Source organism: Phyllobates terribilis, unplaced genomic scaffold, assembly GCF_046119375.1.
Source record: "Phyllobates terribilis strain yellow unplaced genomic scaffold, ASM4611937v1 Scaffold_12__6_contigs__length_324123572, whole genome shotgun sequence".
NCBI lineage: Eukaryota > Metazoa > Chordata > Amphibia > Anura > Dendrobatidae > Phyllobates > Phyllobates terribilis.
In genome coordinates, this window is record NW_027362772.1 from 279,756,149 (window position 1) to 279,783,585 (window position 27,437).

Consider the following 27,437-nt stretch of genomic DNA (forward strand, 5'->3'; position numbering starts at 1 on the left):
ATACTTATGCACCTGTCAAATTTTGTTTGAATGCAGATTGCACATTTTCTGTTAGTACAATAAACCTCATTTCAAGGCAGAAACATTACTGTATCCAACAGTTATTACATATATCAAACTGAAATAGCTGTTGCAAAAACACCAATTTTTATAAAACATTAAGCTTAAGATTAATAGGGGTGCCCAAACTTTTTCATATGACTGTATATATATATATATATATATATGTAGGTGTGTATGTATATATATATATGTGTGTGTGTGTATATATAGTGTATGTGTCTATATATATATGTGTGTATATACAGTACAGACCAAAAGTTTGGACACACCTTCTCATTTAAAGATTTTTCTGTATTTTCATGACTCTGAAAATTGTACATTCACACTGAAAGCATCAAAACTATGAATTAACACATGTGGAATTATATACTTAACAAAAAATTGTGAAACAACTGAAAATATGTCTTATATTCTAGGTTCTTCAAAGTAGCCACCTTTTGCTTTGATGACTGCTTTGCACACTCTTGGCATTCTCTTGATGAGCTTCAAGAGGTAGTCACCGGAAATGGTCTTCCAACAATCTTGAAGGAGTTCCCAGAGATGCTTAGCACTTGTTGGCCCTTTTGCATTCACTCTGTGGTCCAGCTCACCCCAAACCATCTCGATTGGTTTCAGGTCTGGTGACTGTGGAGGCCAGGTCATGTGGCGTAACACCCCATCACTCTCCCTCTTGGTCAGATAGCCCTTACACAGCCTGGAGGTGTGTTTGGGGTCATTGTCCTGTTGAAAAATAAATGATGGTCCAACTAAACGCAAACCGGATGGAATAGCATGCCGCTGCAAGATGCTGTGGTAGCCATGCTGGTTCAGTATGCCTTCAATTTTGAATAAATCCCCAACAGTGTCAACAGCAAAGCACCCCCACACCATCACACCTCCTCCTCCATGCTTCACGGTGGGAACCAGGCATGTAGAGTCCATCGGTTCACCTTTTCTGCATCGCACAAAGACACGGTGGTTGGAACCAAAGATCTAAAATTTGGACTCATCAGACCAAAGCACAGATTTCCACTGGTCTAATGTCCATTCCATGTGTTCTTCAGCCCAAACAAGTCTCTTCTGCTTGTTGCCTGTCCTTAGCAGTGGTTTCCTAGCAGCTATTTTACCATGAAGGCCTGCTGCACAAAGTCTCCTCTTAACAGTTGTTGAAGAGATGTGTCTGCTGCTAGAACTCTGTGTGGCATTGACCTGGTCTCTAGTCTGAGCTGTTGTTAACCTGCAATTTCTGAGGCTGGTGACTCGGATAAACTTATCCTCAAAAGCAGAGGTGACTCTTGGTCTTCCTTTCCTGGGGCGGTCCTCATGTGAGCCAGTTTCTTTGTAACGTTTGATGGTTTTTCCAACTGCACTTGGGGACACTTTCAAAGTTTGCCCAATTTTTCAGACTGACTGAGCTTCATTTCTTAAAATAATGATGGCCACTCGTTTTTCTTTACTTTGAATTTGTATTATGGCAAGAAAAAAGCAGCTAACAGTCTATTCAGTAGGACTATCAGCTGTGTATCCACCTGACTTCTACACAACACAACTGATGGTCCCAACCCCATTTATAAGGCAAGAAATCCCACTTATTAAACCTGACGGGGCACACCTGTGAAGTGAAAACCATTTCCGGTGACTACCTCTTGAAGCTCATCAAGAGAATGCCAAGAGTGTGCAAAGCAGTCATCAAAGCAAAAGGTGGCTACTTTGAAGAACCTAGAATATAAGACATATTTTCAGTTGTTTCACACTTTTTTGTTAAGTAGATAATTCCACATGTGTTAATTCATAGTTTTGATGCTTTCAGTGTGAATGTCCAATTTTCAAAGTTATGAAAATACAGAAAAATCTTTAAATGAGAAGGTGTGTCCAAACTTTTGGTCTGTACTGTATATATATGTGTGTGTGAATATATGTATATATATGTGTGTGTGTGTGTGTATATATATATGTGTATATATGTGTGTGCATATATGTGTATATATATATATGTGTGTGTGTGTATATATATATATATATATATATATATATATATATGTGTATATGTATATCTATGTGTATATATATCACACATACACTTCTAGATCTCATGTAAGGGATGCATAAAATATTCTCTCAGGCAAATTTAAGCCCTCATCACTGCGATAATTTTTTTGTAATATACTTTCCCATAAAACCTTTCTCAGATGAAGTCAATGGGCCTCAATGATTGAGGGATTCTAGACTCTAGATCTCATCCTATAAAATTTGGGGACCACCATAGCGATGGGAAATATAATGGGTGGGAAATGGTTATTTTTAAATAGATATATTTTTTTATACAATATTTTGCACTTAGGGAATTTTCTTAAAATTCTCGAGAACCCATTAACCTCTTCCCGTCTTTCATTATTTATTTTTTTTCCTTCCCTTTCTTCCAGGAGTCAAATTTTTTTCTTTATTTTTTAAAAGCGACACAGCCCTATGAGCCTTGTTTGTTTATTTCTTTATATATTTTTTTTAAACTAGCCTAATCATAGTTTTTCATGACACCATTAACTTTACTATATAAGGTACTATAAAGCAAGAAAATAAAATTATATGCTGTGTAATGGGGAAGAAAACAATTCAGCCTCTTTGTTATTTGGGTTTTGTTCTTATGGCATTATCTTTGCAGTAAAAATGACCGCGCAACTTTTTTTTCTGCTTGTCAGTGTGATTACGGTGAAAGCCAGTTTAAATAGTGTTTACTACTTTTTTTATTTTTTTACATATATATTTTTTTACTTACAGAATGAGTAAAGGGGTGAATTAACTTTTTTTTTAAATTTTTTTATGGTTTTGAAAATATATTAACGCATTTTTTTTCATGTTTTATTTGTCTGAAGAAAAAAAATAATCTGTAATCTCTTGACCACTGTTAAATTATACTGCAGTATATCTGTGTTCTGCTAACATTTCTCATCCAATGCATGTTAAATTGCGATTCGCACGCGGATTATATAACACTTTTGTATGATCGTAGCCTTAGACAGGCTCCACACATCCGCATGTCACCGTCACTGTACAAGCTATGATTTCTGAACCGGCCGCAGGTCTCCTGACCTGACCTCAACAGCCTGTTACGGATCCGGGTGGTGGAACCTCTGTGCTGCGGTGCAAGGAGGGACCCAGAGGGGCGTAACTAGGTATCAACTCGGAGCGACCTAGGTCGTACGGCGGCTCAATCGACTCCGTGACCAGGGAGGATCCGAGCAGAGGGACCAGGTGCTACTCTGGGGACAACCTTGTAAGGGAGCAGGTGACTCCCACGGTACAGATGGCAGGGACTGACCGGTATTGCATATGGGCACAGTAGGCAGGCTGACGAATGATCCGGGTGGATGGACTGGCAGACACGGCAGGCGACAGGCGGGAGCCTCTAGGTAGGCTGTCAGGTGGTCACGGCAGATGACAGGCAGGAGCCTCTAGGTAGGCTGTCAGGTGGTCACGGCAAGTGACGGGCAGGAGCCTCCTGGTAGGCTGACAGGTGGTCACGGCAAGTGACAGGCAGGAGCCTCTAGGTAGGCTGTCAGGTGGTCACGGCAAGTGATGGGCAGGAGCCTCTAGGTAGCACTGCAGGTAGCAAGAGGGAGCCTCCAGGTAGGCACGGCAGGTAGCGGGCAGGTGCTTCCAGGTGAGCAGTCGGGCTGGAGAGTAGTGAGGCTGGCGGACTAGACTGGTAGTCAGGCTAGCAGCGGGACCTGAGGGCTGAAGCAGAGGTAAGTACACTGTGCAACAACTATTGCTCGGGCACCTCCATATTGGAGTAGGTGCCTTATATATGGGAGGACCTCCGGTAATTAGACGGGGACTCCTTAGGGCGGCGCGCGCGGCCCCTTTAAGAGGGAGGGAGCGCGCGCGCCCTAAGCACCGTGCCCGGGAAGCTGCGTGCACCGGCAGCAAGCAGGAAGAGGAGCGCTGGAGAACGCCGGGCGGGGAGCGCGGCGGTGAGAGGGACGGCGTCTCTGCCTGGCAGGGGGCAGAGACGCCGATGCTACACAGCCTCATTGGTGTGTGTATGTATATATATGTATGTATACAGTACAGACCAAAAGTTTGGACACACCTCATTTAAAGATTTTTCTGTATTTTCATGACTATGAAAATTGTACATTCACACTGAAGGCATCAAAATTATGAATTAACACATGTGGAATTATATACTTAACAAAAGAGTGTGAAACAACTGAAAATAGGTACCGAGGTGAGATCCTCAGACCCCTTGTGAGACCATATGCTGGTGCGGTTGGCCCTGGGTTCCTCCTAATGCAGGACAATGCCAGACCTCATGTGGCTGGAGCGTGTCAGCAGTTCCTGCAAGATGAAGGCATTGAAGCTATGGACTGGCCCGTCCGTTCCCCAGACCTGAATTCAATTGAGCACGTCACGTTGCACCACAGACTATCCAGGAGTTGGCGGATGCTTTAGTCCAGGTCTGGGAGGAGATCCCACAGGAGACCATCTGCAACCTCATCAGGAGCATGCCCAGGCGTTGTAGGGAGGTCATACAGGCACGTGGAGGCCACACACAATACTGAGACTAATTTTGACTTGTTTTAAGGACATTTCATCTGAGTTGGATCAGCCTGTAGTGTGTTTTTCCACTTTAGTTTTGAGGTTGACTCCAAATCCAGGCCTCCATTGGTTAATAAATTTGATTTCCATTGATGATTTTTGTGTGATTTTGTTGTCAGCACATTCAACTTTGTACAGAACAAAGTATTCAATGAGAATATTTCATTCATTCAGATCTAGGATGTGTTATTTGAGTGTTCCCTTTATTTTTTGGAGCAATTTATATATACAGGGTGGTCCAAAAGTAGGTGGACAGAAAGTGTAATAAGGTTATGAAGGGGGAGATTTATCAAACATGGTGTAAAGTGAAACTGGCTCAGTTGCCCTTAGCAACCAATCAAATTCCAGTTTTCATTCCTCACAGACTCTTTGGAAAATGAAAGGTGGAATCTGATTGGTTGCTAAGGGCAACTGAGCCAGTTTCACAGATCTAGTTTTCACAGATAGATCTCCCCCAAATCTGTTTTCTTTTCAGATAATTCAGATAACACATAATGGCAAATAATTTAAATACAGATCAAAGAAAATGGATTTTAACAGAGTATTGGAAATCTCAAAATGCTGAAACCGTTAGAGCAAATTGGGTTGAAACATTTGATACTCAAGCCCCAAAGAGACAAACCATTTACCGCATTCGTGACAAATTCAATGCCACTGGCTCAATCCTTAATGCTCCAAAAACTGGTCGACCCAAAACAGTCTGTACAGAAGATAATAAACAACTTGTTGCTGAAACATTTGTTCAGAGTCCAAAAAAGTCCACCAGAAGAGCCTCTTTGGAATTGGGAATTTCACGAGCTTCTATCATGCGCATCCTTAAATCTATTGGGTGGAAAGCTTATCGTCCACGTCTAATTCATGGTTTATTGGAGGATGATCCAGACAGGCGGCTGCAATTTAGTGAGATTGTGCTTAACGAAATGGAAGAAAATCCAGTAATTTTAGATAACATTATGTGGAGTGATGAAGAAGCTTCTTTCAAATTATCCGGCCATATTAACAGACATAATTGTATTTACTGGTATAATGAGAACATGCATTTAACATTAGAGCAACAACTAAATGAGCCTGGTGTCAATGTTTGGGATGGTATTTCAAGTTTTGGTGTTTTAGGACCAATATCTTTTGATGGAACAGTCACAGGAGATAAGTATCTCGAAATTCTAATGAATCAAGTTGTTCCGCAGTTACAGCAACAGCCTAATTCAAATGACCTTTATTTCCAACAAGATGGGGCCCCTCCACATTATTCAAGAGTAGTCGAAACATTTCCTAATAAATGGATTGGCCGAAGAGGCCCACTTGACTGGCCGGCACGTTCACCAGACTTGACCCCAATGGATTTTTTCTTTTGGGGAGTACTCCAGGACAAAGTCTATAGTCGAAAACCAAAAAGTGTCAGTGATTTGAAAAATTACATAAGAGATGCATTTAAAAAAAATTAATACCCAAAGAGACTTATGTAAAAAAAAGTTTGTTGAAGCGTAAGAGGCGACTTCAAAGCTGTGCAAATTATAATGGAAAACAGTGTGAGCACCTGCGTTGATAAAATTTAAGGGCTTTTGTATTATTGTTCAGAATAAAATGTAATTGTCAATGTTATGCTTGTGTTAGTAAATATAATTTTATATATAAATCAAAATAAATGTTATTATTTTCTGGCCACCTACTTTTGGACCACCCTGTATATACGGCTTATTGGAAATCGAATTCATACAAGAACTATGATACTCTGACATGTGAAACGTCCCTAGGCTGATTTCACATGTATAAAAGGGGTTCACTACTTGGTTAAGGGTTATTCCCATCTTCGTAGATCGCTCTTGTCACATATTGCTTGTAAATACAAGCTAATTTGCAATTTATGTCTTTTTTTTTAACATTTTCAGCCATTCTTGAGTTATTGACACTTTTCTTTTGTTTACAGCTCGTTGCCTTGGAGACCGACCACCGCTGCTAGAACAACAGAACATGCGCAGGGCTTACAAACTCTTTTATATTGAGCTTGTAAGTAGAGATGAGTGAACCCGAACTATAATTAGACAGCAGCGGTGGTCGGTCTCCTAGATAATGACCTGTAAACGAAAGAAAAATGTTAATATCTCAAAAATGGCTGCAAATTTTAATAAGCAGTAAATTGCAAAGTTCTTGTTTTACAAGTTCTATCTGAAAATATTCATGAAAATGGGAAATAACCCTTTAAATTTCACAACTGGCAACCATGGAGGTAAAACAATAAAATAAGTTTCTGCTAGGCCAGGAGCATTGACATCACTGACCACCAGTGATCTGACCACTTATTGGCTACAGGATCAGAACTACTGACTCACAGGTAGACAATGATCACACTGCTCCCGGCCCGGCTAAGCGACAGTCATGAATACGGTCATAGCATTGGGCAGGGACATTTTAATGCCGTAGATCAGATTCCTGTCAGCGGAAAGTACCGCAGATACAGTTATGGTTTTACGTCGTCACAGTATTGTTTTTAAAATCACGCTTGCAATGGTGAAAATCAACATAGGATGAGCTACAATCACATTTCAATATGGTTCCTTGCATACATGCAATTTAATAATCGTGTGTAGAGCCTTGGCCTGCGGATGAAGGGAATCTTGCAATGTCGGTGTCCTGACTCCTTTGCAGGATTAGCCGCCATAGTCTATAATGACCAGCTATGACTGTTACTCCTGACGCTTTTCTTGTTGATGGAAACTTTACACATTGCTCATCACACAGATATATGAGATATTACACATGAATGTCTCTCTGAAGGAGTTTCCTCATGATTCAGACTTATCCCCTGTCCCTTGGACCTCCTGAGAACAGGGGTTCCTGTCTGATTGGAATGTGCAAGACTGCACTCTGAGCACTCTGTCAGTAGAGCACTCTTAGCACTCCATCAGGAGAGCACTCTGAGCGCTCTCGTCAGGAGAGCACTCTGAGCGCTCTCGTCAGGAGAGCACTCTGAGCGCTCTCGTCAGGAGAGCACTCTGAGCGCTCTCGTCAGGAGAGCACTCTGAGCGCTCTCGTCAGGAGAGCACTCTGAGCGCTCTCGTCAGGAGAGCACTCCTGTCAGGAGAGCACTCTGAGCGCTCCCGTAAGGAGAGCACTCCCGTCAGGAGAGCACTCTGAGCACTTCTGTCAGGAGAGCACTCTGAGCACTTCTGTCAGGAGAGCACTCTGAGCACTTCCGTCAGGAGAGCACTCTGAGCACTCCCGTCAGGAGAGCACTCTGAGCACTCCCGTCAGGAGAGCACTCTGAGCACTCCCGTCAGGAGAGCACTCTGAGCACTCCCGTCAGGAGAGCACTCCCGTCAGGAGAGTACTCTGAGCACTCCCGTCAGGAGAGCACTCTGAGCACTCCATCAGGAGAGCACTCTGAGCACTCCCGTCAGGAGAGCACTCTGGGCGCTCCCGTCAGGAGAGCACTCTGGGCGCTCCCGTCAGGAGAGCACTCTGGGCGCTCCCGTCAGGAGAGCACTCTGGGCGCTCCCGTCAGGAGAGCACTCTGGGCGCTCCCGTCAGGAGAGCACTCTGAGCACTCCATCAGACCTACGGGCCTGGATTCATCAGTTTGCACCATAATTCTGGTGTAAAACTGTCAAAAAATTGATTTTGCTCCACTAGCGGTGGCGCAAAAATGTAAGTTTTGCGTCAGTTGCGGCATTTTTTTTTAGAAAACTTTAGAAAGGAGAGGGAGTGGCCAAGCACAGCTGACAAATTCTTTATAATTTACACCACATTCATAAATTATGACATTAGTGTATAGGATAAGATGTTTCTTACACTGGAAAGGAAAGATGCATTGGATTCATCAAGAGATGCACAATTCTTAATGAATTTGCTGCATCTTACTTTCGCGGACCCTTCATTAACACTGGTGTTGAAATCGGGGGTCAAAGGCTTTGAATTGAGGGGCGATCGTTAACCTGGTAATGATCAAGTGTCGCCCGCACTATTATAAATGTATGTGACATCTTGTGTCTTCTTCTTTTTACCAGATTACATGACGCTAAGTAGGCCTCATTTATGAAAACTGGCCTAAAACCAAAGCTGTTTCTGTTTCCCTTAGCAACCAATCAGAGTTTAGCTTTCATTTTACTGGAGCTGTTTAAGAAATGAAAGCTGCTCTGTGATTGGTTGCTATGGGAAACTGCTTGTTTTGTCTTTTATACAGTTTTCATTGATGAGGCCCAATGAGCGCTACGTAGTGAATAGAATAATCGGCAATGCTGATCGCTTGGCTGCCTCCGAGACTCTGATCAGCTCTGTCAGTAACTAATGGCCACTAAAGGGACTATTTACCCCTGGTGTCCTCCTATAAATGTAACCTGTTCAATGTAAAAAAAATATACACTGTTATTTTCCTCCAGAGGACAATTATGTGGGATATGTAATGTTGAAAAAAAATTATATGCACAATAAATAATAATAATAAAAAAAATGGTCGACGACATCACAAACCATGGCCATAGCCTTCCGGTAATGCGAAACAATAAATAAAATATGCTTACACTGCCCAAAAAAAATGGAAAATGCATTTTAATACTTTAGTTACTTTTTTTCACTATTATTTCTTTCTATTAGGCTATGTGCCCACGATGCAGAAATGAAGCAGAAAATTTCTGCAGCATTTCTGCATCTCCCTGGCAGAAAAAAACGCATGCAGATTGTGCATGCGTTTTTCCTGCAGAATACATGCGGATCCACATGCGGGTTCACATGCGTTTCCGCATGCAGATTGACAAGCACTTTCCAGGCGATAGCATCACTTGGAAAGTGCTTGACAACTAGGTCACACTGTATAAATCCATGCAAACAGCATGGATTTATACAGTGTGAACCGTAAAAATTAAAACAAATAAAGCTATACTCACCCCCGAGGCCCCGGCGTGGCTGCAGCGCTGCTTCCTGGCTTGTTCCCGGCTGCCGGCATATCGCGAGACAGAGCGGTGAAGGGCCTGCGGTCACATGACTGTGACGTCACCGCAGGTCCTTCAGCGCTGCTGGCATTCAGAGAGAAGACGCCGGACAGGTGAGTATAAACTTTATTTGTTATTTTATTCTTTTTTTACAGGTACAATGGTACCCAGGTCTGGATGAGAGTCTCCTCTCCTCCAGAACAGGGCACCATCCGCACATAGAGACGCATAGAAGCCGCTTGTACAAATGTACAGTCGCGGTTTCTATGCGTCTCAATGCAAGTCAATGGCGGGAGTTCCGCTGCGCTTCCGCAAAATTAAATGACATGCTGCGGATTTTTGTACGTAGCATAAACGCCGCGGAAAAATCCGCAGCATGTGCATAGAAATTAAATCTGTGCAGATCTAAGCAGATACGTCCCTATATATTGAGACTTAGTTAAGGGGAGGCATTTATGCGGGGGCATTTATGCATACTTTATCGAAGTGCCATAATTTAGCAAAGTGCCCTGGCAGTTAGAAAATGGCAGTTGGACAGGGCAGGAGACAGGTAAGACATGCAAGACAATTAAACAAACTTGCTTCCAGGTCATCTTTTTGGCAAACAGTATTCACCATTTGTATCTGTGCCATTTATACTCTGGTTGCTACAATCATCCACATTCACCGTTCTCCCACAAATGCGGCACACTTCATCCATATTAATCCCTCACTCCTCTCTTCTCCTATGTACAGTTGTCATGCTCTCTTCACAATGTTATACCACGCAGATCCATTCATTCCCACCATACAACGCAGGAAACGCTCTCACAAATCACTCAATCATCTGCTCACTCTCTGTATCTTCCTTCTATTAGTCGCAGGTGATATTTCTCCCAACCCAGGACCCTCCAGTAATAATAACACTAACTCTTTCCCTGTTACATTCAGAAACCCTGCTAATCTCATTAATATTCCCTGCATATCTTCTGTCTCATTCAACTGTGCCCTTTGGAATGCACGCTCAGCTTGTAATAAACTCTCTTACATCCATGACTTTTTCCTCTCTAATTCCCTCAACCTTCTGGCTCTCACTGAAACCTGGATCCAGCAGTCAGACACCACCGCCGCTGCAGCTCTCTCCTATGGTGGCCTACATTTCTCTCATACCCCGCGACCTGACAACAGATCAGGTGGAGGTGTTGGTCTGCTTCTTTCAACAAAATGTACTTTTCAGGTTATCCCCCCTGTACCCTCCCTTATCTTCCCGTCCTTTGAGGCCCACACAGTCAGACTCTACCGGCCCTTCTCCCTGCGAGTGGCGGTTGTCTATCGCCCCCCAGGTCCCCCCCGTCAATTCCTGGATCACTTTGCTGCCTGGCTTACAAATTTTCTATCCTGCGACATCCCCACGATAATCATGGGAGACTTTAACATCCCAATTGGCGATCCTCTTTCCCCATCTGCCACACATCTTTTATCATTAACCTCCTCCTTCGGCCTTTCACAGCTTGCTAATTCTCCTACACATGAGGACGGGAACACATTGGACCTGATCTTCTCCCGGCTTTGCTCAGTACATGACTTTACTAACTCTCCCCTTCCACTCTCTGACCATAATCTTCTTTCATTCTCTGTCAAGAACTGTGACTCTACTCAAGACACTCCCACCGTCCACACTTATAGAAATTTACGCGCCATTAACACCCAGAAATTTATAAAAAGGTTGCAATCATCATTGGCCCCAATCTCCTCCCTCTCATGTCCCGAATCTGCATTGAAGCATTATAACAAAATAATGCTATGCGCCCTGGATGAAGCCGCACCTCCTACACAAAGAACAATTCGGCATAGACGGCGACAACCCTGGCACACGCCTCAAACACGTCTTCTCCAGAGGTACTCCAGGTGCGCTGAACGGCTGTGGAGAAAATCAAATCTGCCCGAAGATTTCCTCCACTATAAATTTATGCTGAAAACATATAACTCTGCCCTTCACCTCTCCAAACAAACCTACTTTAACAACCTCATCATCTCACTTTCCAATAATCCTAAACGACTCTTTGACACGTTTCATTCTCTCCTCAATCAAACAGCACAGGCCCCGACCACCGACCTCAGCGCTGACGATCTGGCTAACTATTTCAAAGAAAAAATTGACCATATCCGACAGGAAATTTTCTCCCAATCCCCAAATGTTATGCATGCTCCCCCCCGCCACATTGTATCTTGCTCATTTTCTGACTTCGAACCAGTCACGGAAGATGAAGTGATCAGGCTCCTTGCATCTTCTCGCCCTACCACCTGCACCAGCGACCCTATTCCCTCACATCTCCTTCAGTCCCTTGCTCCAGCTGTCACCTCTCACCTAACTAAAATTTTCAACCTTTCCCTCTCATCTGGTATCTTTCCCTCTTCTTTTAAACACGCCAGCATACAACCATTACTTAAAAAACCATCCCTCGACCAGAACTGCACGGCCAACTACAGACCTGTTTCCAATCTTCCCTTTATCTCTAAACTCCTGGAACGCCTGGTCCACTCCCGTCTAATCCGCTATCTCTCAGACAACTCTCTTCTTGACCCTTTACAATCTGGTTTCCGCTCTTTACATTCTACTGAAACTGCCCTCACTAAAGTCTCTAATGATCTACTAACAGCTAAATCTAATGGTCACTACTCCCTGCTGATTCTCCTGGATCTCTCTGCAGCATTCGACACTGTGGATCACCAGCTCCTCCTCACTATGCTCCGCACTATTGGCCTCAAGGACACGGTTCTCTCCTGGTTCTCCTCTTATCTCTCTGACCGCTCCTTCTCTGTGTCTTTTGCCGGCTCCTCCTCCTCCCTACTTCCTCTTACTGTCGGGGTTCCTCAAGGATCAGTCCTAGGCCCCCTTCTTTTCTCCTTATACACCGCTCCTATTGGACAAACAATCAGTAGATTCGGTTTTCAGTACCATCTCTATGCTGATGACACCCAATTATACACCTCTGCTCCGGACATCACCCCTGCATTACTACAAAAGACCAGTGATTGTCTTTCTGCTGTGTCTAACATTATGTCCTCCCTCTACCTAAAACTGAATCTGTCAAAAACTGAACTACTCGTCTTTCCTCCCTCCATTAATCTACCTGTGCCCGATATTGCCATCTCCGTTTGTGGCTCAACCATTACTCCCCAGCTACAAGCCCGCTGTCTTGGGGTCATTTTTGATTCAGATCTTTCTTTCACTCCTCACATCAAATCACTCGCTCGTTCATGTCATCTACACCTCAAAAACATCTCAAGAATCAGGACTTTTCTCACCTTTGACTCGGCAAAAACTCTTACTGTCGCTCTTATTCATTCTCGTCTTGACTATTGCAACGCTCTACTAATCGGTCTCCCTCTTACTAAACTCTCCCCTCTCCAATCCGTCCTGAACGCAGCAGCCAGGATCATATTCCTCGCCAACCGCTACTCAGATGCCTCTTCCCTGTGCCAGTCATTGCATTGGTTGCCCATCCAATATAGAGTTCGTTTTAAACTTATCACGCTTACCCACAAAGCGCTCCATGCTTCAGTACCCCCCTACATCTCCTCCCTTGTCTCAGTCTACCACCCTACACGTGCCCTCCGTTCTGCAAATGACTTGAAACTAAAATCCTCCATAATCCGAACTTCCCACTCCCGTCTCCAAGATTTCTCGCGTGCTGCGCCAATTCTCTGGAATGCACTACCCAGGACAGTTCGATTAATTCCCAATACCCACAGTTTCAAGCGAACCCTAAAAACACATTTCTTTAGACTGGCGTATCACCTAAACACACTCTGTCCATCCCAGCTTTCCCCCATATTAAAATCTTCTTCAACTTCGGGTTCAAACCAACCATGCACATAAAAGCCTCTGTCAGGACTGCACACATACTGGCTGGCGACCAGTCCATGTATTATTATTTATCCTATTCAGTATATCAAGGCTGCATTATACAATATATGTACTTTTTACCTTTTGTGTCTCCCCCACTTCCTCATAGACTGTAAGCTCGCGAGCAGGGCCCTCACTCCGTTCGATATGAGATATGCTTATTCTGTATTGTCTGTATAAGTCCCCCCTAAAATTTGTAAAGTGCTGCGGAATATGTTGGCGCTATAAAAATAAACTATTATTATTATTATTATTATAACATGCGGAATCCCCTTGGGGACCATGGGGTGCGGATTACCTAGCGTTTTACAAGCGTTTCCGCTGTGGAAATTCCGCAGCATAAACGCTTGAAAAACGCTACGTGGGCACACAGCCTTAGGCTGTGTGCCCACGTAGCGTTTTTCAAGCGTATATGCTGCGGAATTTCCGCAGCGTAAACGCTTGAAAAACGCATGTATATCCGCACCCCATGGTCCCCAATGGCATTCCGCAATGTCAATGCCCATGCTGCGGATTTTTCCGCAGCGTATATGCTGCGGTCAAAAATCCGCAGCATGTTCATTAATTTTGCGGAAGCGCAGCGGAATCAATGTGCGGATGGTACCCAAGTCTGGATGAGAGGAGACTCTCATCCAGACCTGGGTACCAAAGAACCTGTAAAAAAAAGAATAAAATAAAGTTTATACTTATCTTCTGATGTTTTCCCTCCGTCGCGCTGTTGTCTGAAGGACCTGCCACGTCATCGAGTCATGTGACCCACCACATGACTCAATGACGTCACCGCAGGTCCTGCACACAACAGCGTGAGCCGCTCAAGACTCCGGACGGGGCAGAGAATGCATCAGAAGGTGAGTATAAAGTTTATTTTTTTAATTTTTACCATTCTGAACAAGTTGTCAAGCACTTTTCCAAGTGATGCTTGGAGAAGTGCTTGATAACCCGCATGCGGAAATGCATGCAAAGACGCCTCACAAACGCTTCTACCTGGCGGGAAAACCGCATGTAATATCCGCATGCGATTTTCCCGCCAGGGAGAAGCGTAAAAAATATGCTTCAGGTCCGCAACGTGGGCACATAGCCTTATTATTATTTTTTTACTTTTATTTATTATTCTATAGACCTTAAAAAAGGTAAAAAAAAAAGGTATTAAAAAGAGCCCCATGTGTTGCAAAAAGAACGATTCAAAAATTATTTTTATTATTTATTATTTTTTGGTATCCCGGCAAATAAAAAAAAAATTGGAGCTTTTCTTTCTCCCTAAAAAGACGGACATTGCCGGTAACTGAGGCCAGACAGAGCACAATTTCCCATTATAGTGATTTTTTTTTATTGTGATGTAAAAAGAACAGAAGACATACGGGTGTTTAAGACGGATGTACGGAACATCATACGGATGAAATATTCTCTGTTTATCTGGATAACAAATGGACGATTTTTCTTACGCTCCTCTGAACCCAAACTTCTAACGATCTAATGATCTTCAGCACATTACAATGATTTCTTCTGTTTTCCACAGTTTTTATCAACGTGGAGAGTATAGACATCCGAATGGACCGGGAAGTATATGGCGTTGTGGGAAAATCGTCTAAATTATGGTGCAGCTTCTCCTCAAGGGATTCTACTTCTGAGTTGGTAACGGTGGACTGGAGCTATCGTCCTCGCGATGGAGGTCCTACTGTCACGGTGAGTAGAAAGAGTACTAAGCGTAAAGAAGTTTGGTTGGGTGCATGAACAGACCAAAGATGTGCCATATTTATTATTGAGTTGTGCGTCTATTATTATAGTTGACGCAACTTGGTCCAAAAGGTTATTGCATCCGATCCAGACAACTTTACGACCATGAAGGTGCCTATGCACATGAGCGTATTTCACGTTTTGTATATGGACCACATTGACCACGGATCTCCCGACCCAAACTTGCAGCCTCATATGTGTCTGAGGCTGTAAGTTTGGTTCGGAAGAGCCACGGTCAGTCCCGACATTTTGGTCCATGAAATACGCTTGTGTGAACCAGGCCTTAGTGCTAATTCACAGGAACACATAGCGCCATTTTCTCGTCCACATTATGGGCTCAAGTCCCAGTCCGACCATGGATCTCTTGACCTGGATGATCAGACTCATAGTCAAATATGTAAATGCTAAGTTGATTCGAAACATCATTAGTTGGGCTGATACTTGAGGCCTTGAAAATATGGCCACCATGTGATCGCGAGAATCAGCCCTTCAATAGCTGCTGAAATTCAGCATGCCCTATCCTTCTTTCCCACTACATCACCTGTCTGGGGAGAATTTGTGAGGTCCTGTAAATATGGTCATTTGGTCTCAGAAAAAAATTGTGGGTTCAGCTGACTTTTAAAGAAAAAAAATTGTCCGAGGCTTCAGCTTGGAACAAAATTGGCCAAATTTATCACATTGGTGCAAGCTGAATGGGAGAAGATACAGATTAGATATTAGAAAAAAGTTTTTGACAGTGATGGTGATCAATGAGTGGAACAGGCGGCCACGAGAGGTGGTGAGTCAATGGAAGTCTTCAAACAGAGGCTGGACAGACATCTGTCTGAGATGGTTTAGTGAATCCTGCATTGAGCGGGGGTTGGACGCGATGACCCTGGAGGTCCCTTCTAACTCTAACATTCTATGATTCTATCTATGATTCTATGCTAGGTGTTACATTTGGGGAATCTTGCATGAAACTGGACATTTACACTTTCATTCACTTTAGACCAAGTATGTGCACCTAAAAATTGGTGCATGCCAATTATTAATTTGTTGCTATTTTGGACTCTCTAGAACCATGCTTTCATTTTATCTAAATGAATTTGCAACAAAGAGAAGATGCGACTTAGGTATGTAAAGTCTATAAGAGGCCATCAGCTCAAAGAGGCTACCCACTCGATCTTGCAGGTCCCGGTGTTACCCCAGCCTTCACACTTTAGCCTCTCTACAGGAATCTGGACTTATAACAGGACCTCCTGGGTTGTGTCCATGGAGTAGCTACTGGCTGGGGGAGTATGTCTGAAGCAAGGATCTGGACAGAGAAAAATAGGAATAACAGGGGTCAGATACCAGGAGGTCAGACAAATACTAAGTGAGACGGACAGGGGTCAAAGTCCAGAGGGTTTACAGACGTAGGCAGCATAACAAGCCGGGCCAAAATCAGAATAAACAGAACTGAGTATAAATAACAGAGTACATGGAAAAATCCTAGGAAAATAACTGCATATTGCTGGGAGTTTAAGTAGAGTGCGGTGCTGCCCTATTGACCATAGCAGGGAGCTGGACAGTACGCACCCATTCTATCTGGCTCTGGCAGCACTACAAGTGCCATCGACACTAGTATTCCAGCTGGACAATTCCTGAACTGTCCAGCCCTGTAATATACGGTCATTGTATATCCATTCTCACTGTAGGTATACAGTCATTGTCTAATTAGAGGCAATCATTCTTTAGCATATATTGCATTGAGCATGCATTATTTGCACTCTTCACTAGAGAGGCATTGTTTTCCCATCAGACATGTTAAGCTGTGCACATACACATAGATAACACATCCTTTAAGTGGAGCCACTAACTAATCAGTGTTTGATTACTGATTTGCTCACTTTGACCATCAAAGATCAAACATTACCCTCTTTCCCTCCATCCGATCAACTATTACCCAAAATGGGAAACAATAGGGCATTGGTTGAGATTAAATTGGCTCACCCCCTCCTCTACGTACAGTAATTCGATTCTGGATATAACTATAACAAAAACTGTGTGAAAATTAATTTCAATCTTATATTGTTTTTTTTGTTTTTTTTACAGCCATAACATTTTTTTTTACCCTAAATTCTTTCATTTCATAACAATTTTTTTTTGTAATTTTAATTTTTTGATTTTTGCAAAACAAATTGTATTTTTTACTGCCACTATTTTGGACCATTAGATTATATTGTATAACTTTTAGTCATTTTTTTTTTGGACTGGTGGAAAAAATGTTAAAAAAATAATATTTATTTGTTCAAATGTAGAAATACATAAAAAAAACAACAACACAATATAAATGAGGTATCGCTGTAATCATATCGACCCAAAAAATAAAAGTTAATGTGTATTTTATACCACAAGGTGAACACTGTAAAAGAATAACCCTGTGTGAAAAAAAAGCGTTGATGGAAATGTGTTTGTGTTTTTTTGTCAGTGTAGCTGCTTATGGTGTATGGTGTTGTTGTACTTTTTATTGGTACTATTGTGGGATACAAGCAACTTTTTGATTCCTGGCAGGTATAATTATCTGATCGTTGCTCTCCGCAGTTAGCAGATTATACAATATGTGGTATTTTTCCCTTACAAGCTGCTATCGATATACATCTCATTCACTGAACATGTACCGATAAGGCACATAAGAGATTGTGATATTACATTTTGAAGATGCAAAAGCTACATTATATTCCTTCTTTCACCCTAGTGCAGTAGGGAGCTAAGTATACATTAACTGCTAACCACCATTCTTATGAAAACTGAACTTTTATCATGAATGACTTTTCCACTTTTCCTTGGAACGCATAGCACCGTAGGTTGTCTCTTCAGGTTGTTCCTACCCTTCCTCTGGGACCCCCATTTCCCCAGCAATCTTGAGAATGGGGCTCTGGAACTGGGAAATCAGGCTTTGCAAAGCCTTATCTTGAATAGAGTTCAAGGTGCGCATGCTAAGACTGTCGGAAATAGCGGAGCGCTGTACTTGCCTTTCTCCAGCAGTCCCATAGACAATGAAGGAACGGAGGTTAAATATGTGCACCTCCGCTCCATTCAAAAAAAGCTGGGTTCCTGGGCTTCAGAGGCTGGAGGTCTCAGTGGTTGGACCCACAGTGATCAAAAAGTTACATCATATGGGAAAACTTACTATCTTGGGAATAACCCCCCTAATTAATTAATGTAATTTTTAGATAGAGATGATAAAGATCTCCACGAATGCCCAGATTTTTTGGAAATAATACCTGTTCTTTTTTTCCCCCTAGATTTTGCATTACCAGTCAAAACCATACCCCACGTCTATAGGACCCTTCAAGGATCGAATAACCTGGGAAGGTGACATTGGACGTGGAGATGCTTCCATTATGTTGGAGGATCTGAAACTCACGGATAACGGCACATTCTCGTGTGTGGTTAGAAATCCTCCTGATGTCCATGGGAATGTGCCACAGATGAAACTAACAGTAACCTTAGAAAGTAAGAGGCAAATGTCCTACTGACTTCCGTGGAGAAGATGTGGGTGGTCTGTGCAGAGGTCTCCCTGTATTTGTCTCAGTTCACATTTATTAGTGTTGTTCATAGTTTTTACTATACTATAGTTGACTTGAGGGTTGTCTAGAACCATGGTGGCTCCATACACCACATAGTGGCTACTCTCGGATACTGCAGCTCACATGATAGTCACATATTCACCATCATTATCAATTATTTATATGTTTATTTTTTGGCGGGGAGTATTTATAAAATTGCCCAGGAGGAAGAAATGGCATAGAATACTAAAAATAAAGTAAAGAATAGTTGTTTGTTTAAATCCCGCGCTGGCTCCAGCCCCTCCGCTCCGGTGGTATGAATGTGAATGGTACGTGACCTATGAAGCCAATGATCACATGCATGTTGGATGGTAAGTCACTGCTGCAGGAAACTGGCGGTCACCACCTGAGTGGAAGAATTTCCTAAAATGCCATAAAACTCCTTTGAGTATTATGTAATCCAACCTTCAAAAAAAAAAAAAAACCACTACGTTTGCAAGACTGCAACTTGTAGGTCTGAACCAACCTAAAAGGTACAAGAAGTGCAGGACACTTCATCATCATTGATGCAGTTAAAGAAGCCCTTCCATCACTACCATCAAAGTTTTTCAAAGTCTTTTCTTTAATATATTGCAGTCATCATATTATATAGCACTGTGTACTTACAATTGCTCATTTTACCCTTCTACCCAGTTAATTCTTTTTTCCATTAGGTCTATGACATCACGTGATTAAAAACAGACTAGCTGAATCCTTCTAAGCTTTATGTAGAAACAAGGAGTCTGTTTTCCCAGCATGAGTCATCATTAGAACTACAATTCTACATCACTGCAAAGTCCCTGGCAGACTGGCTCTTTCCCCTGCCAGGGACTTTGCAGTGATGTAGAATTGTAGTTCTAATGATGACTCATACAGGGAAAAGAGACTTCCTGTTTCTACATAGAGCTTAGAAGGATTGAGCTAGTCTGTTTTTAATCACGTGATATCATAGCCCCTAATGGAAAAGAGAAGAATTAGCTGGGTAGAAGGGCAAAATGAGCAATTGTAAGTGCACAGTGCTGTATAATGTGATGACTGCATTATATTAAGAGGGCAAAAACTTTGATGAGAGCGATTCTTTAGGTAGGTGCAGACGCTCCACAAACTGGTATGGTAGACTAGACCTTTAATTATCCATTACTGCAGGGAGAATTAGATTTTAGCCACTAAAACATAAAATCCTTAGGTCCTCAGAATATATTACAGGAGTTTTCTAGGACTTTTATAAAAGTTTACCCTTCCAAAACCCCTGCTGCTTCAGCGCTGATGCTCCCGGTTTCTCCATAGGGATCAGAAGTAATGGTGACCTGACTCTACAGCCAATCAGTGACCTCAGAGGTTATGTGTCATCACTTCCAATGTTGGCGGATCCCACCAGAGCGGTGGCGATGGAGCAGTGGGGGTTAGGAGACAACTTTTGAAAACTGGAAAACTCCTCTAAAATTTTTAAAGTATCCCACATTCGTGGTGGTCCGTGAGCTGGGACTTCCATGATCACTAGCATTAAAGGGACTTGGGTGCTTTTTTTTCCCCCCACGGCTGATCTCTAGATATCTATGACCTACGAGAAGAAGGCTATAACAGGGGCTCGGTAACATACGATATATTTTCGGTTACATCATAATTATTCCTAGGAAAGAATTTTAGATCTTTTCAATTCCTCTCTTTAGGTCTCTCCTTTAAGTTCAACACGGCCATTTTGCTGTCCTCGTTTTTGTTCGTCCCCTCTGCTTTGGTCTCCATAATACTGCTGATAAGGATGAAGAAGGCAATCAAGAGAGACCGGATCAGGGGACAGAAGCTGAAAAAGTCTCCAATTGAAGCATCTCAAGAGTGAGTGAATATTCTCTGCTAATCTAAAATGGTTTAAAGGGGTTGCCCGGACATAAAATATTGATGGACCTGTCCCTACGATGGATTATTATCAGATTGATGGGCGTCTGACAACCAGGATCCCAACGATCAGCTGTTATTAGCTCCGGTGGTCGGAGCCATAACAGCACAGTGCCGTGTACAGTATAGTGGCCATTCCTGGTATTGCAGCTAAGCTCCTATGCAAGTTAACGGTGATATTTGTGTTATGGGGTGACAAAGGCTAAACTGGTTTAAGGTGTTGAAGCAGTTAAAGAGGTTTTCTGAGACTTTAACATTGGTGACCAATGCTTAGGAGAAGTTATTGATATCAGATTGGTGCAGGGTATAACTCTCTTTCTGCACCCCAAAGAGCACAGCACACTGGATGTTATAAAGCTCTGTATACAGTATAGTATAGTGCCCATGAATGGTACTGCACTTAGTCTCCTATACAAGTGAATGGAAGAGAGATTGCAATACCACTCATGGCCACTACACAATGCATGGAGGTGGGCCGCTTGCGGTGCTCCATGACCTGCCGAGTGTCGGACCCCATCTTATCTGATATTGTTGTCCTATCCCAAGATTACGTCATCAATATTACAGGGGTTGTCCAGGACTTAAATTCTATGTATGTAAAGATATATATTTTTTTCCCTTTTCTTTTCCATAGTTGTATGTATGATGAAAATTCGACCACTCCGCTTCATCGAAGTTCATCTTTAGAAAAGCGCCCCGGCTGTCTAATGCGATTTTGCCAGCGATGTGTAGATGTAAGATGATTTTTTTGTTAATATAGTTGCTGAGATCTGCTTGGGACCAGAAGGGAATAATAGAGCAATAACACAAGAGAGAGGGTGAGAGTGATGTAAAGTTCACCTGGGGGGTTGTTGTGTAGGGATGTGACACCTATAAGAGCCCCCATGTCACGCACAGTGTAGGAAAGACAAAGTGCAACACGAAGGGATGAGGGGAAGGGAGCCCAGACACTAGGGAAAGGGGAAGTGGAGACCTCCTAGGCTGATCTGATATCACCCTGTCTTCCCTACCATCCCTATATTGGTTCCTCACCAATCGCCGAACAGGAAACCTAAGCCCTGTAAATACCTAGAGCTAGGCCCTGATTGGGAAGGGGGGAGATGAGCACTGATCAGTACCCACTATAAACTAAAGACAACAAGGGAGACAAACACAGGGGGAAGAAACTTAGCTTGAGCCGACAACAGAGAGATTACACCAAATGTCCTCCAAGCAATACTGAGGAAGTAAGCAGACTGCAATAGCTCCAAGCCTTCACAAGGGAACATGTGAATATCACGGCACCTTCCGGCAGCAAACTGAAAGTATTTAAACACCCAGGCCAGGGTGTCAATCAGAGCAGGAGGGAGGTAGCCGCTTGGTCCTAAAGTAAGACAGATTTAAGAAGGTGTCTGTAATGCCAAACAAAGTGACCTTCTGCAACCAGCTGCAGAATGACTATCTAGTACTGTACATCTGACACACCCGTGACACCCCGTGGCTGGAAGAAAAAATTCTTCCAGATAGAAATTCACTTTAGTGGAGTTGTCACGGTACCTGGGCTGCGCTTGATTGAATGAAGTATCCTCAATGGCATAAAATTAAGGTTTTTATTACCACAACGCATTTTGTTACTGAATTGGCGCATTATTCAAGGTAAAAAAACAAATGTCTTTGTTTTACCTTGAAAAAGGCTCTAGTCCAGCACCGAAACGTGTTGGTGTAATAAAAACCTTAATTTTATGCCATTGAGGATTCTTCATTCTCGCAAGCGCAGTTCGGGTACTGTTAAATCTCCACAAAAGTAGATAAAGTATAGCTAGCGCATTCATGGAATTGGAACTTTCTATTTCTTTCCAAGAAAAAATTGGGCTAAAAAGTCCCAGTATCTTATTATTTGTAGTAAGGTTTGGGGGGCTTTGGCAAATCCAGAATTCCCAGGCACTTCCTTATCGACAGGGCAGAGTACTCGTAAACTGCTATGTCCAATCACTAGTGAGATGTCTGCAATGTGTGTCGTTGTCTTGCTGCCTTCAGCGGGCAGAGCGCTGGTCAGTAAGAAGTTGGCTCTGACCTCACCGGTGATGATGTTGGACATTGTCAAGTTCACACCCAGTTGTCAAATCAAATCATTATGGTCCCCATATACATTAGATCAATGTTGGCCGAACCCACCAACGTAGGGGCTCAATAGATAGCTTAGATCAATGTTGGCCAAACCCACCAACTTAAGGGCTCAATACTCATTAGATAGCTGTCAGTTGAGCGATGGTTTGGCCGGCAGCTCTCTCTCTCCCGATTCCCCCATACATAGGAGTGCTCTCTATGAGACACACACTACCAGACTCCAAGTTTCCTATACACGTGCTTCCCTAAGTAGGTTTGTTTAATAATGTTATTAACATAAAATCACAAGTTTCTATTTCATATTGTAGCTCTGCTGCTGGCACACCTGCATGGTGTCCCCTTCTCCCTCCATGCAGGGACACTGGCTTACTCACCAGGTGGCCGCATAGCTGCGTCCCTCTCTGGGCAGTCCCGGCCCTGGGGCACAGTTGGTCCACAAATCCACTTGCACCACCATTGGGCGTAACACACAATGAGACATGAATGTATTTTCTAGGTGGAGAACACTTAATTTTCAGGGTTTTTCTCATGGGAAGCCATACTTAAATCTGGAGTTCATTCTCCGTTCCAGCACTGCCTTAAGAATGGTCTCCTCAGGACTGGAAGTGATGACGTCACGACTGCTGAGACCCCTGATTGGCTGCAAGGTCAGATGACTGGTGGTCGTGATGTCATCACTTCCAATTCTGGAGAGACAGCGGAGGACATTGAGTATGGCTTCTTTTAATAAACAGCTGAAAAGCCCTTTTAATAAAGAAATGTTTTTTGTTCTTTTACAGATCCACCTAATTGTTCTCCATTACCATACAGATTAATGGTTTATATAGAAAAGTTTCCGTTCTTGTACTTACTATAATTTAACTTGCCCTTTAGGATGATGAAGGCGACTACGGAGGAGACACAAGGGGTCTTTTGTGAATGGAGACTACTGGATGAAACATGAAGAACACATCCAGGCTTGAGTAAATGTGAAGTAGGCTGTGAACTCCACAGGATCATGTGGACTTTTATGTAACTTTTTATTATATTTAGGTTATTTAAGATGAAATTGTAAAATGTAATTGAGATGAACCTGAAGACTTTGTAAAGTATTTTAATGTTTGTGTAGTATGAAGTTTCCGGCTTAGAAGTAGCATCCGAATGTTGTCTTATACCGGAAGTATTCTCGAACCGGCTCGTTTTCTATTCTGTTACATCAGGCTTTGATGTTGGATGATGAACACATGAAGGTCTAAAGAAAGACACAAGATTTTTGAGATCATAGTATTCTAGTGCTGTGTCCATTACCTGCTGAACAAAACTACTCTGGATGTACGGATAACGCAGATTTAAGAGAAATTCTAGCAAAGAGTTGGGGAGAAAAAAGTCTGTGCGTGCCCTCCATTGCATTTGAGATATATCTTTGTCACAGCAAGCTTAAAATGATTATATTATATTTTTAGATATATTTTTTTATCTTTCATGTCACTATCTATTTTAAAAAAGAATAACTTTGAAAGCTTGCAGTTTTCTCTCTGAGCCTGAACTTAGGCTGATACTTCCTGTTGTGTAGAGATCATTTCTCAGCAGTCATCTCATTCTTATCACAGGCTGGATTACAATGACACCTACTGTGTATAGAGACATTATTGTACAGGAAGAGGAGGAGGTGAGCTGTGACATCACCTATTGTGAATGCTGGATCCTGTGTTATCTACTGTATATAGAGGTGTTATCAGTCATTGTACAGGAGGAGGAGGTGAGCTGTGACATCACCTATTGTGAGTGGTGGAACCTGTTATCTACTGTATATAGAGGTGTTATCAGTCATTGTACAGGAGGAGGAGGTGAGCTGTGACATCACTTATTGTAAATGGTGGATCTTGTGTTATGTACTGTATATAGACGTGTTATCAGTCATTGTACAGGAGGAGGAGGTGAGCTCTAACATCACCTATTGTGAATGGTGGATCCTGTATTATCTACTGTATATAGTGGTGTTATCAGTCATTGTACAGGAGGAGGAGGTGAGCTGTGACATCACCTATTGTGAATGGTGGATCCTGTGTTATCAGCTGTATATAGAGGTGTTATCAGTCATTGTACAGGAGGAGGAGGTGAGCTGTGACATCACCTATTGTGAATGGTGGATCCTGTGTTATCTACTGTATATAGAGGTGTTATCAGTCATTGTACAGGAGGAGGTGAGCTGTGACATCACCTATTGTGAATGGTGGATCCTGTGTTATCTACTGTATATAGAGGTGTTGTCAGTCATTGCACAGAAGGAGGAGGAGGTGATCTGTGATATCACCTATGGTAAATGGTGATGAAAAGAGAGACCATGACCTAAAAATGAAGCCCCATGTATCACAAAAATTATTTAAACATCCGAGCAAGAAATGTCTTTAAACCACATGTACAAAAAAAAACAATTATGTCTGGTCAGAGACAGGTGTAAATGGTCCAGTCTTGAATAGGTTAAATCACTCCATTTTCTGAAAGTAAAGCAACTAAATAAAAAAGTATATAAATATTTGGTTTCACTGCATCTGTAAAAGTTACATTTACATTTGCAAAATTATTTTTCTTTCATCATTTCTCCTCACTTGGAAGTTTTTCCTTCTTTTTTTTCCCTGTACATTCCTTGGTAAAATGAATGACGTCATTCAGATCTACAAATGGCCCTGCAAAAAACCAAGCCCTCATATGTCTATGTTGATGGGGGGAAAAAAAGTTATGGCTCTTATGTGTAAACAGGTCTCCTTTTCTATTTCCTGTTGTCTGAACTGAGCTTTAAGTAGCCCAGAGGGAATGTTGCTCTCATCTCTACTATTGTACATTCTGCGGAAGAGTGAGACTTTATTTACATTGTACAGAAAGTACATTAATTGGATGAAGAATATTATGTTTCGTGATGTTTTTTACCTTGTTCCTGCTGTTATGTATATACAATCCAACTCTACCATCCATTATATCTCTATTTAACTGACTGCATACATGAATTCTCTACTTGAAAGCTTTTATAATAAACTAATTTCTTTAAAAAAATATAGATATTGGATCCACTCTTTTTATATTAAGGGTCTAATTTTACTGGGCATGAAATCTTAACTTTGGTTTCCACAGCTTGTCACCAATCCCAGCAGTTTGCTTCTGATCCCGGCAGCTTGCTTCTGATCCCGGCAGCTTGCTTCTGATCCCGGCAGCTTGCTTCTGATCCCGGCAGCTTGTCTCTGATCCCGGCAGCTTGTCTCTGATCCCGGCTGCTAGTCTCCGATCCCGGCATCTTGTCTCCGATCCCGGCAGCTTGTCTCCGATCCCCGCAGCTTGTCTCCGATCCCCGCAGCTTGTCTCCGATCCCCGCAGCTTGTCTCTGATCCCGGCAGCTTGCCTTCAATCCCGGCAGATTGCCACCCATCCATTTGTTCCTGTCAGTAAATGACAAGGCCCTATTTTCTCAATAAGTAGGACCTGCATCAAAAATGAATGAGTAAAACTAACTGCACCCTCTTTGAATACCATGGTTTTTATGTATCCGGAGATAGTAAAAAAATCATGGTCCTTAAAAGATGTTAAAATTAGGTGAATATATCCTGATGATGTACAACCCATGACAAATTACACCATGTTATTATTTATTTAAAAAAAGTATCTTAAAATGCTGGAGTGTGAGAAAAATGAATTGAACCCTTACTGCTTTCATAAGAAATAAGAAGACAAGTAGCAGCCATGAGCTGCTAATCAGATGCCCATGATTACTTGCTCATCAGCAATTGTGACCGCCTTTATAAAAGCAGAAGATTTGGCAGTTTGCTGGTCTGGATCATTCAGTCCTGTGATTAATACAATGCCAAGGAGGAAAGACATCAACAAAGATCTCGAAAAAAACAATTGTTGGTGCTCATCAATCTGGGAAATGTTATAAGGCCGTTTCCAAACAATTTGGAGTTCATCATTCTACAGCAGTGTTCCCCCAACTCCAGTCCTCCAGGCCCATCAGCAGGTCATGTTTTCAGGATTTCCTTAGTATTGCCCAGGTGATAATTCCATCACCTGCACAGGCAATAATTCCATCACCTGTGTAATCTAAGGTAATCCTGAAAACATGACCTGTTGGTGGCTCTTGAGGACTGGAGTTGGGGAATACTATCCTACAGTAAGATAGTTTGCAATCTTCCCAGTAGTGGACGTTCCAGAAAATTTACCCCAAGGTCAGACCGTACAGTGCTCAGAGAAATTGCAAAAGACCCAAGAGCTACAGCTCAGACTTCAAAGAAGATGTTCTTCTCAAATTTCTGAATATTCCTTTTAAAAGAGGTATTCACAAGAACGATCTGGGCATGAACACTGCTCCATTTTAACAGGGTGATAAGGAACTGACGTTCTTGTGGGAAGTCAGGGTCCCAGCGGTGGGAAATGCCATGATCAGACACCACCTATCCTGTGTGATTCTAGGACTCCCCGTATTACTTTTTCTGTCGAGTTTACTTTTTTTTTTTGGTGGGGTTGAGGGAGGAGGGGTTGTTATTACTTTTTTTTTTTACAAAAAAAAGAGGGGTTCCTTTTTTTTCATTTTTTTGGAGGTGGGCTTTTGAACCCTGAGACCTTTGGTGACCTGAACGCTTTGTTCTTTCGAGTTATGTAATATTGAAGAGTACGAAGTTCTGAGAAGTAAAATGTAGGTTTAAGCTTGTTGAA

At 42.4% G+C, this 27,437-nt stretch overlaps 1 protein-coding gene across 2 annotated transcripts in view; it reads left to right on the forward strand.

Annotated features, from left to right (window-relative positions):
• Nucleotides 1-25,787, forward strand: part of LOC141172631 (myelin protein zero-like protein 3) — a 29,953-nt gene extending 4,166 nt beyond the window's left edge. Inside the window, exons 2-7 of one of the 2 annotated variants that reach the window (XR_012252501.1) lie at nucleotides 14,972-15,138; nucleotides 18,456-18,666; nucleotides 20,429-20,591; nucleotides 21,286-21,385; nucleotides 23,631-24,853; nucleotides 24,941-25,787. Coding sequence is in view for 1 of the 2 variants with exons in the window: in XM_073657045.1 (XP_073513146.1) it covers nucleotides 14,972-15,138; nucleotides 18,456-18,666; nucleotides 20,429-20,591; nucleotides 21,286-21,385; nucleotides 23,631-23,675 (686 nt within the window). In the remaining variant the exon portion in view is untranslated. Of the gene's footprint in view, nucleotides 1-14,971; nucleotides 15,139-18,455; nucleotides 18,667-20,428; nucleotides 20,592-21,285; nucleotides 21,386-23,630 lie in introns of both variants that reach the window. The other variant, XM_073657045.1, reaches the window with a different exon arrangement.
• The last annotated feature ends 1,650 nt before the right edge of the window (nucleotides 25,788-27,437 follow it).